This window comes from Pollachius pollachius, assembly GCF_949987615.1.
Source record: "Pollachius pollachius genome assembly, chromosome: 14".
Classification (NCBI taxonomy): domain Eukaryota; kingdom Metazoa; phylum Chordata; class Actinopteri; order Gadiformes; family Gadidae; genus Pollachius; species Pollachius pollachius.
The window spans coordinates 3,910,208-3,922,576 of NC_136947.1; the positions used below are offsets into that span (position 1 = coordinate 3,910,208).

The 12,369-nt window shown below is 46.3% G+C and overlaps 1 protein-coding gene across 2 annotated transcripts in view; it reads right to left on the minus strand.

Moving 5' to 3' along the window:
- Positions 1-6,735: 6,735 nt before the first annotated feature.
- LOC307085881 (guanine nucleotide exchange factor VAV3-like) overlaps positions 6,736-12,369 on the minus strand; it is a 53,202-nt gene continuing 47,568 nt past the window's right edge. Inside the window, exons 26-28 of one of the 2 annotated variants that reach the window (XM_079750794.1) lie at positions 10,511-10,564; positions 9,191-9,339; positions 6,736-8,304 (exon numbers count right to left, since the gene is read on the minus strand). In XM_079750794.1, coding sequence (XP_079606920.1) covers positions 8,263-8,304; positions 9,191-9,339; positions 10,511-10,564 — 245 coding nt within the window. In that variant the 3' untranslated portion in view covers positions 6,736-8,262. The remainder of the gene's footprint in view (positions 8,305-9,190; positions 9,340-10,510; positions 10,565-12,369) is intronic. The other variant, XM_079750795.1, reaches the window with a different exon arrangement.

Sequence of the window (12,369 nt, forward strand, 5' to 3'; positions counted from 1 at the left end):
CCAGCATTCTGCTCCGTGCAGCTGAAAACGTGTGCGGGGGTGTGAGCAACGCTTTCCCCCGTGCCCCCGTCCCCCGTCCCCCCTGACAGACACACACACAGACACCCTACCGCCAAAGCGAAAAAACACACATCCGAGAAATAAGCTTTAATTTAACGGAGGGTCACTGAATGGAAATGAAATGTCGCTTCCCGACCAAGGGACATTATTAAGCTTGGGGAAGCATTTCATTAATGTCTTTCTCAGAGGTTGAAGGGAAACCATCTGATTGTGTTAGAGAGCCTGCTGTAAGTGGCTCTCATTAAATGAAAAACGCTCAAAAAAAGAAAGTGTTTAAGGGGTGGTTGGCTGAGCTGAATTCTTTGAAGAGGATCTCTTAGGTAAAGGATTGATATTAGGCTGGATGGAGTAGAATCACGGTTGGTTGTGTGGCATCGAGGTCAACAAAGAAAGACATCGTCAAACTGTGTGGAAATGTAACCTGTAAGAGAAAAGCATAAGGGACTTTGGATAAATAACCTAAACAGTACGGCAAGCAAGTTCATTAAGGGCAACCGCTTCAGCCGGTCCACTGATTGAAGCATCATATCCAAGCACGGCAATGGTCATGAACCATTCTGATCTGTAGGTCTTTAAATGGCGCCCAATCAACATCACAGCATTGTGTCTAATGAGCATTACAATTGTGTGGTCTTACATGAAAATGTAGGTTCTGGCTTCATTTTCTAAAGTACCCCTTTGCAAAATTGTTTTGTGGAACACAAAAAAAAATGAAGAAGAAAACGGACATTAAACCAAGTGGAAGTTGAAAAGCGGTTATTTTTCAAATTAAGTGTCGCTGGAACCATGTGTGTATGGAAGGTAATTGCGTTTATGATGTGCTAGTGCAATAAAAAATGTTTTATGACATCTTTCTGGCTTTTTAGCTGTGTTTGACCATTACAAGGTGTTAAAAACACAGCTAAATCTACATTTTTTGGTACTTAAGTAGGAATTGTTGCCCTTACAATTGACGGAAACTCACCAGAACCATCTTTGGCCGTCTTAATTGCGATGGCAAGCCCTTGCTGATACCACTGAATTCAAAACAAGAAAGAAAACGACATTATAATTCCTTGATATAGCCTTGTTAGCAATAAGCAGGCTTTTAGACATCAGGAGGTTGTGTGAAGAAGCTTCCTCTCCCCTGAAAACAGATCTGGGCAGAGAAAGTGTCAAAGGTTGAGGTGGCAACATTTAATGAATACCAATGACTCAATCGTTAAGTGGCTGAAATCCATCTCTAATGAATAAAATACATACAACTTCACCTTCTATGGGTTGACAATGGTAAAGGGTGCTTTCGAAGGTTGTTCTGTTCCTTGATTTCCAGAATTGTGCATGTCATTTCCTGAATCCAGAAAATTTGGGCCGTTTCATACATTATTTTGTACGGATAGGAACGCCCAAATAAGAACCAGGAAAAAATGAGATATTCCGCTGAACATCCTGAATATTTCATCTAGAGTTATAATAGGCTTTCCATGACAGCAACCATTAGCACAGAAAGTAGGTCAGGGGCTAGCTTACACAGGAAATCCTGCCGTAGCCTCATTAACAAACTAATAATAACAATAATATTAATCAATACAAATCAAAGAATCGAAAGTGGCTAATTGTTTGTGAAAAATCTATAACATATCGATTTGTCCTTATTATGATATTGATTATTTTCATCGAGTCATCGATTGCCATAGCATAAATAATGTGTTCCTAAGCATAAGTAACGTGCTCCTTGGCACCATATCCCTCTCTGCCTTACATGTCAGCGTCACTTCTACCACAAAGGTTCACAACAGTTCCTCAAGTCTTCCAAACCACAGCGGTGGTTCATGACTCGCTCCCGACCCGCTCTCCCTCCCTCCTGCTCCTCTCCTCCTTTCTCCCTTCTCCCTGAGACCCGGTAGAGGGTATAAAGCGGGCATTCACAGACGCCAGTGGTCCTTGGTGTTCTGCCGCTGTCAGCACTGGTGGCTCCGGCAGAGTTGAGCACTGCACAGCGACCCGGCCACGGGTGTCCTGTGTCGGGGAAAAGGAGAAGCTCAGCACCCGTGGACGTCTCTCACGTTATTAGCGATACAATATCTATCCATATCCAGCTTGCCAATGTCTCTCTCTCTCTCTCTCTCTCTCTCTCCTTCTCTCGCTCTCTCTCTCTCTCTCTCTCTCTCTCTCTCTCTCTCTTGCTCTCTCTCTCTCTCCCGCTCTCTCTCACTCTCTCTTGGCTCAAGAATGAGTACTCCACAACACGTAGGCAGTCATGTTGGGTGTACACGAGTGTTAGCGAAACAGATTTTTTGGAAATACCACAACTGCACTGCGTCTATGAGGCGCAGACAAAAATAAGATTAAAAAAACTCGCCTGGTTTAACATTTTCTGGAAGACTGTTTGAATATTTATGGTGTTTAGGCTAAAAATGGCGGATGCAAATTTGCGTTGAATCGGGCTCCCCGGGCTGTTTTCAAATCACGGGTTATATAAAGTACAGTTGCCTATGCTGGTTACGGCAGGAACGAATAACCCTTTTATTTAGCAAGAGGGATTTGTCATAAACACTCAGGCCTACAACAACTGCACCTTCCATACAGGTGTGATGTAGGTCTGACTCCTGCTACGGTAATTCCCATGATATTTACAGCCATGTCTAAACACGCTGTATCTCGTGTCCTAAACCAAAGTATCTTTCCGTGTTCCCCCTTTGGCCTCTTCCTCTCAAAGGGCGGGGAAGCTCCAGCGGTCTCCGTCTCTCCCTCTTTTTTTCAAATCACCGATCAGGGCGAATAACTATACACTGTATATCGAATAATAAAATGTGAAGTTTCGCCGGCACATGCCGCATTTACCCCAAGACTGAATGCGCAGTTCAGCTGCATATATCGATCCCAAAAGTGTGGATGTGCAATTAAAATGTTCCGGTGGGACCGATCAATAAATACAAGTGCACGCACACACACACACACACACACACTGTAATCAGCGTCTCTATAGGAACGCTGGGCCCCGGCCAAGCGGATCGATACGGCCTCAGCAGTATGAAAGCGGTATTGAATGCCCCTCCATTATGGTAGCGGCACATCAGGACTGGCACTTTATGGATGGGTCGGAGAAGCATGCCATCGGTGGCGGCCCCCAGCCGGCAGCAGCTGCTGAGCGGCGGCCTAGCGCCGGGCACATGCTGGGGGCTATAGAGAACACTGGAATCAATAGGAGAGAGAACACGTTAACTCGTCCCTGCTGGAGCATTCCGGAAGCCGCTATTCAGCTTCCTGCTGACATTTATATTGTAATATATTTTGTAAGCTCAAGGGTGATGGAGGGAGGGCCGGCGAAAGGGGGGGTTTGGTTTAAATGTGCAAGTTGGAGGATTCCTCTTTAGACGGATAAAATGGGATATAATGGTTTCGCAACCTCTGATAGGCTTCTGTCTGATGTTGATTGGCTGAAATTATGCTTCACACAGCCGGGCTACCGTGTTTAAACATGGCGGTGGAGAGACATGACAGTGAAGCACATGCATATTAATTGGCATCAATCGATAAAAAACTGGAATTTTGAGACATTTGGATGAATTGTTGTCTGCGTGCACCGCTGACTTTTTGACACATCTCAAGTCTGATGTACTCAGTGCTTAAAAGAGAGGCAAAATACATTATTTATATATTTTCAAATAAAGAAAATCTGCCTCCATGTCACGTCCAGAAAGCAATCTGACGTACCCTCATTTCAATACAATCTGGGAAGCAATCGGCTCGGCAGCTATAGAAGGTAATCCCTTCCTCTCGTATTCAGTGTCAGACAAGATCACTGCTCTTGTCTGTTCTGCTCAATGCCATACCCAGCACCTCTGGCCTTGCACTGCCACACCTAAATTGCAAATCAGCCTTGCTGGAATGGACCCAGTGCCAACCAATCATCCCCCTAACTCCCGCGAAAACAGTTCTTTGGGGAAATTATGTACGATTTACAGCGACGGTGTTTTACACCAACTAGTTAGTCCATGAGAACGCTTAATGAAGCGTAATCAGGATGAATATTGTTTATTATTGTAATACATGTGCAGCAGAAATGTCTTGTTGGCTCTTGGTTGTTGTTGTTGTGTATGATCATCAACACAACAACAAATCAGAAGCATGTTTAGAAAGAAAACAGAAGTACAAACAGAAGGGGGATAAGGGAACAAACAAACGTTAAGCCGTTGCCATTTCAGGAATTCCCCTCTCTTGTAAAATCTGCACTCAAAACAATAAAACAACGCCCTCCTAATGGGCAAACGGTGACAATATTGATTGTAGACAAACAACCCCTTTGGGCAGCCCTGCCAAAACTCAGAATGGATGGGGGGGGGGGGGGGAGAGAGAGAGGGTGTAGATGGGAGAGAACATCAGAGATGAGAGAGCGAGAGAGAGAGAAGAAAGAGAGAGAGAGGGAGAGAGAGAGAGGGAGAGAGAGAGCCAAGCCCAGGTCGGCGTGACGACGAGTGGCACCACCTCGTTAAACCTGCCCCCGGGAGTCACGGGCAGATGCTCTGCTTTCCTATGATAATGGCCGACCCGCTAAGCAGCGAGCCGCGTTACGCTCCTTTGAGCAGCTATTGACCTCCAAGCCGTCAGCTGCGGGCGTCACGCCAACGCACCGCTTCACCTCGCGCAAGCGTGCTTGTTGCGCTGTTACTTTTTTTATGAGGACCTAGTCGATACTGTTCCTTATTGGTGCGCCGTAAAACATCTCCCAACGACCGCGCGCGCTCCCACGGTCTTAAACGCGTCGGGGTCGGCATGTGGCCATCAGATTAAAGTGTTTTCATGTCCGCGAACATGATGGCCAATTATATTCTAGGACCCCGTTTGAAATCCAGGACTCTCTCCGTGGCAAATTAGAGACGGGGATATGGAAAAGGTTTCAACGTTAATGAACATTTTATTCACCTCAGCCACAGTCGGGTGGAACGAGTGGCGTTGAAGCGTTAAAGTGCAGTGCGTGCAGAAGGAGGGGAGAGATTCGAGGCACGGGGGGAGAGAGAAAGAGGGAGATGGTTAGAGAGAGAGGGTGAGGGAGGGAAATAGAGAGCAGTGGCTCTCTGAGGATTAGCACGTTTAGACTGCTTTGATCTTCTGAGATCTTAATTGCTGGATAGTGCTGATAGAGCCCTGGTGGAGATGGCAATGCCACACAGGGAGGCAGAGATTGGAGACGAGTTTCTTTTCAAATGCAATATATCTTTTTTCTATGACTGCCTCTTTTTTTCTCATTGAGTGTAATTACAAACTCCTTCCAAAGAAGGAGGAGAATTCAATGAGACAATTTTCCAGCCCGTCTAAACTTGTATTTTGTTTTGCTGGTTTGAGTAGATAACAGAGATTTGTTTTCCCAAGAATTGAGGAAACACAAAATGTAGAATAATAGAGCACACTTCACATTCTATTGAGTGGGATCAGACCATAAGCGGTTTTCTCTGATATTATCTCAAGGAAGTACATGATCACCATAGTTATGTTTCCCAGACACAGTTGAGTTTGAATCATGGGCTTTCAGCTCTGCTATAGCCACATGTAGGGTTTGATGTCAGATGTCTTTGTAAAAAAAAAAAAAAAGGAAGTATTACCTGCCGGGGTCAAGGCGACTACGATCCGACAGATGCATATAAATCGCTTATGAAAATAATTCATCACATCTTTAAAAAGAGTCTGGGTCTTTTCGCTGGCAAGCTCTTTGTATTCTAGGTCCATCCCCGACTTGACTTAATCCCTGTTTAACCCACAGTCTGAGACCCAGAGGGGCCAAGCGGCAGGGAGCAGGGGTTAAGGAGATGAAGGTGATGCATGGACTCCTCGCTCCCATTCTTCTGTCACTCTCCTGACCTTTGGGGACTTTTTATCCCTCTCTTCTTGTATCTGACAGACATGCACAACCCTAGACGCATGCTCAGACTCTCTCTTGAACCAACGCTTACACAATCCCTCACACACCCCGGCACACACACACTCTAAATCTATCGCACACAAAATCACACACTCACACACACGCACTCACATTTTCACCCTTTGTAAACAAGGGAAAGTATTTGTCATATACAAGGGATCTGTCTGCAGAGTGGTAGTTAACTATTGGTTGCTTGAACGGGTGTAACATTTGTTATGACGACGCCCCCATCGCACCGACTCCTATGGAACCCGATCTGGCTTTTTTTTTTTTTTAAACGTTTACGACTTTTTCCCGCTTTTTTAATCTCCTGGGTGTTGGTTTTCTTGCTTGAACAGTTTTACTTGCCCTTTACAAAACAACTAACCCACTGTCTCCGCCTTTAAAAATGCCCTGTTTATTTCATTCTAGGGCAGGGCTAGCGGCTGTGTCGCACCAAGGCAGTCAGCAGGTTCCTGGGTACCCATATCAGCCAATAGGAAGTTAGCAATATAATGTAACCTATAGAGGGGGTGATCGAATGCAAACCAATATATAGGTGGTGTTGCTGTTGATTTGCCCTTAAAATGTCAGCTCTAATTTGAATGGAGCAGCATGGACCCTGATACATGCTGTGTTTGAGGCAAGCTGGTTTTAGATTCAGTGCAAGCTCGTCTCTTCCCCGATATTCTATCTGGGAATAATAATGACACAAATTAATTAATTAATAATTAATTACATGTATTCATGTATTTGGGTAAAAAAAATTACAACAATGTGTTTGAGAGGTTGTGGGCAAAGAAATACAGGACAGAGTCGAGAGTTATGAATCTTAGCAGTTATACGTTATTATACGATTATATTATTATATGTCTTTCCATTAGGCCTATACACTGTCTTCTATCTCTCGATCTACAGATCAAAATAGTTTTGGTTGAGCCAATGCACTGCAAACTAGAGTCAAGCAAAGCGTGCTGAGGCAAGATGTAATTGCAAAAGGAAGAATATTTAATTTCACCTTTTCTTAACTTGACTTAAGTAAATTATAAAACTGCCGACCAGTCCATGGTTTGCACACACCGTGCGATGCAACATTGGGACGGCTGTGGTCTCTGGGTCTACCAATAAGATATATTCACAATATAACAATAGTTGAATGGCATAATGATGGTCATTAGGATGATTATGTAAAATATCATGCTGTTAGGAGATAGCATCATTGTCTTTGTACTCGGTTGCAGTGCATTGCACATCTAATACATCCAGATTAGATAATTTCATTCAAAACAAGAAATAGTCGAGGTTAACACAAACCAATGCAAAATATAATACAAATAAACGTCTCCTTCTTCTTTTCATTAACATGAATCGTTTAGAAATTAGGTGGGCAGGGGGGGGGCAACAACACACGCTAGGCTGGATAATAAGTTAGCACTGTTCAATCGCATCACTTTGAATCATAAGCCAGACACATCGTTGTATAAAATACCCCCCAAACAGACCAGTTTATAAGATAAGCACAAAAGCCCAACTGTGAATATCGCGGAAAATGACAATGAGACCGTGTACCGTAATAAATAATGGGCGACGCTCCTGCATTGCTATTACATCCTTAACCCCGCAGGGGGGAGAGGGGAGAGACAAGCAGCCTAGCGAGTGTTCCTGGAGTCTGTTCCCTGCCCGCCGGGCAGAGCTGCTGCCTGCGCCGACATGTGGGTCAACGGCTAGTCCATATGCACACATCCACTCATAGTAATAATATTAATATTAATGTATAATACATATATAATAATACAAATAATACAAACTCGGATTGATGCGCTTTGTTTAAGGTCAGCCAGATTCAGGTGGGGGGTGGAGCTATACCTTTCCTCTCCATGTTGGAGCATATCAGCCTCACAGGGCATTGCTGGACAGGCGCGAGCAATGCTCCTGAAATATTCATGCAGCGACTGGACTGGGCTGGGCTGAGGCGCATGTGAGGTGGGGGGGTGCGGCACTGGGGAAGTGGCCTGGACTGCGGCAGGGAGATCCAGGTGTAGGCGTGTGAGCGGGGTTGGTGTTGTGGGGGGGGAGGCTCATGCCCTCTTTGTTGCACCAGGGTACACCACTGCCATCTCAGAATCCCACTCGGGACTGGAAGGAAGATCCAGTCGGGTCGTAAGGTACGGCCGGAGATATCGGGGGGGGGCCACCGCCGCTGTATTGGTCCGTTTGGAAGGCAGAGTGCTCTCTGAGTGGCCCCCAGGGCGGCGGGGGGCCCCGTCAGCGGCCACACACGGTAACAGGGCGAGGAGACGAGGTCGAGGGAGAAAATGACGGGTTCATTCCTCCTCGTCAACGTAAGTCGAAGGGAACCAGCCCACCTGCAACGTCAAAGACAAAGACCGTGTTCCCATTGGCTCACTGGCTCACTTATTCCCTATGTAGGGAACTCCACATATTACACTACTTATGGAATAAGGATAGGGGGGATTCTGACACTAATCATGCACCATCCCGTGACGTGTATGGGTGGCATTTAACCATCTGACACGTGTCAGAAGTCAACCCTGTGACCGCTCATTTGCATAAATAACCCATGTGTGCCAGACCCTCTATTGGACGAATCACGTGATGCATCATGGGATATAAGGCTGAAAAAGCTGTGCATCAGGTGAACACTTATTTAACGGTGCATTGTGGGTATTAAGTAATATGGGACCACTATGTATGGTCCCATATTTGTACACTTACCTTTCGGACAACATTACAAATTGTTGACATTCTAAGAGGTGCACTATGTAGGGCATAAGTGGACCAAATAACATCATGATCATTTACAATAGACGTACACACAATAGTGAAAAGCCAGGTGTTTACTAAGATCAAAGGCTCTCATCCAATATGACTTACAGTGAATTCAGGAGTTAATAAGGGTAAGTAAGTAGGGGTAATCTTGCTCGAGGATACCATGCAGGTCAGACCACAGACACCAGGGTTGAATATCAAGACCGTTTCATATGTGAGTCCCAACACCCTAACCACAGCTAGACAATCCTGCCGCATACACAGATTCCTGATAAATACGAATATAAATACAAGTCTTATAAAGTATATAAAGTACGGCAGCAGATAAAAGATAAATTCTTCCATTCCACATGTAGAGAGTGAGAAAAGTAGGCCAGCGTATCCATAAATAAACAGGTGTTGTGCAGGAGCATAGGCTGCAGGTCCCCGGTGCTGCCTTGAGAGCAGCATTAAGGTACCCACCCGGCCGTCGACGTCCCCTCTCCACCAACCGTTGGACATCTTGAAGTAGATCTTCACCACGTCGCCCTCCGCCAGGGACAGCTCGCGGGTGTCCCTGGAGCTGAAGTCGTAGCGCGCCACCGCCGTGCCCACCACCCTGGGGGAGAAGACTGGGGGCGGGAGGCCGGCACCGCGTCGGGCATGGAACGGTGGAAGGATAAAGTGGAATTGTTTCTTTAAAGGCGACATATTATACAACCAGGTGTGAGTGTGATTAGCGGTTGCAAGCCGTCTGGAAATAGGCCTCTTCTAACATCACAAGTGGGTGTGTCCCCCCCTAGATGTATGACGGATAGATGAGCAACGTTAGCTACGGTCCACTGGGTATGCTGGTGGACTGATCAATACAGCACACATCTAGGTGGACACGCCCACTTGTGACGTCAGAAGAGGCTGATTTTCACGGCTTGTAACGTCTAATCAAACTCTTACCTGGTGGTATGATTTGTCGCCTTTAAGAAACAATAGTACTATTGTTATGACTGATTAGACACTAGACAGCAAATTATGTTTTCTGTCACCAACAAAAGACAAGGTGATTACTACTGCAAGAAAATTCGCTTTTGGGACTGTATGAAGTGGCTTTAGGCATTGATGAATATATTCAACTGAAAAACATGACAGTATCCCAAGTACTAAAAACTATAGTAGGTCGGTACACTATATTCATGCGCCTTATGAAATAGGTGTATTTTGCCTGGTTGTTAAAATAAAGCTAGACCACTCAGATGAACGTACAAGTTCCATTTTCCATGTTGGAAGGTCCAGCAGAAATATCTCACAGGTTTATGTTTTTGTTATCCGTGAGAATGGATGAGAGCGTTGAGCATGGAGCTCAGCCTTGTAGGTGGGGACGAGCAGATATATAGTGCACCGGCAGGACACCGGCACACACGTGCACATACAGACACAATTAAACAAAACACCCTTGTTGCGCGAACACACACACACACACACACACACACACACACACACACACACAACCGCTCAAGATACACAGCAGAACAATGATCCACACAGACGCACACACAAAAATAAAACACACAGCTCGCGCAAACGCACACGCACCCGCACGCTTATGACTGCCGTTTGTCTGAGCGATATTGTGAAGAGGACGGGAGTGCCATCGCGCCGTGGATCACAGCGGACGTGGGCGTGCGGCAAAGACAACACACCAAGGCCAAATGAAAGGCACAGGTTGGGATAGGCAGGAAAAACAATATGCATATATATAGAGCGAGAGATAACACAGGAAGGAAGAAGAGATGGTTATAGCTGTACCTGACCAGAAAGGAGAAGTGCAGGGAGGTACAAAGCCAGAGCCTCTGGCAGGATCTGCAAAGACGATGGAGTGAGCGACGGGGGGGCCAGGCCACGGCGGCAGTAGAGAGGGGGAAAGAGAGACACACAGAGAGACAGTGAGACGTACAGATCCATAGAGAGAGGGAACATAAGAGGGCTAAACACAAAGTTTGAAATGGGAAGAGGGAGCGACTCTGAGAAGAAGAGGAGAGGGATAGTTTGCAAAAGTTAGACAACAAACCCCAAAAGTATCATGTGGGAGAGTGAGGAGTAGAGACGTTCTCCATTTTTTTTCTGAAACAAATAACTACTAATAGCTCCGTCTTTTCCACCGGAGGACACCAGAGGTTGAACTTATATTTTTTAAATGACGCAGAGCATTCTCAGCCCAATTAACACAACATATGAATTTCAAATAAAAATCTAGGTACCACAAGTGGTACCTAGATTCAAACATACATGCAACAGACACGCCAGGTGGCATATTACACACACATCCATGGCTATTTTACCTAGAGCTGGACATCTACACGGGACAGACAGTAGATATGAATATAAATGAATCACACCAGCACAAATATTGGTTAGGAATACACAGTGAAATCCATATCCACACACTCGGTCACAGGTCAGGATGAACCCACGGCAGAGAGGCTTCTGTTGGCTTTGTGAGAACATTAAGTCTGATCGGTCTTGATGGATTTTCCATGGTTCTGCTTTCTGTGATTGTTTTTCTCTTCTTTTCATTACGATTTCCTCGCTGCTGTATTTATTTTTTATTATGATTATCGTTGTTCTATTTCTTCATTCATTTATTGTATTAATTTTTTTTTTCTTCTTCAGGCATATGCACATATTGTGTTTCCCCCTAATGGGTTCAGTGCCGGCGCCAGGCTCAATCCCAGCATGCACTGGGGTCTGTCAAGACGTTCTGAAGGAGAGTGCAGGCGATGACAGTGAATGGCAGCAGCGCCGTGTCTACAGAGCCTCTGGTTGAGGCGCTGCAGAAACTTGGCACGCTTGAAGATGTGCCGCCGCTGCCGTCGCTAAAGGAAGCGTGCGTTGGGGGGGGGGGGGGGGTTGTTTTATATTTCCAGCAGATACATCGGCGCCATCGCCCGCTTTGTTCCACTGCGTGTCGGGCTGGCTGTTTACGCTGTTAACCCACTACACTCGGGCTGGCGACGAGTTCCTCCCTCCAGCCGCCTCCCGCCTTTATAACCTTGTTTTTCCCCAGATAACTTTCTGTGTTTATTTCGTCCCCCCCAGTAACCAAACAGCCTTCCCCCCCATCCCCGCCCCATCCCCTGTCAGACCAATGCCAGCCTCTCAAGCCTCCCCCCCCCCAGGTGTGTGTCAGCAGGCAGCTGTCATACCGCCGTCTCCAACGGCAACCAGAGTGAAATGTCATGTCCTGTCAGCGACGCCGCGCCGCGCCGCGCCGCGCTCCGAGCGGACGCCCGACGGTGCTGGGCCTCGGGCGATGAGGACCTAGCAGGAGCCACTCTCTGCACAGCCCGCCGGCGCTTCGCAGGGCTCTTTCTCAAGTCGATTTTACTCCCCCACTCCCTCCTCCGTCACTCCTACCCCTTTCCCATAACTGTTTCTTTATTCCATCTCTATTTATATCACCACTTACCAACTTAAAGTCGCGGATATGCACCTTCCTTTATCTCCCTCCCCGGCTGTGCTTACCGTACATCGGCTCCCATCGGTCCTCCTACCCTTTTGCCCATGTGTGCGTTCACATCTATTGACGACATCTCCGTAGTCGTCCTCCTCTTTGCCTATCCCTTCTTCCCCCCCTCTTCCTCCCCCCTCATATCCCTCTCTCCTCA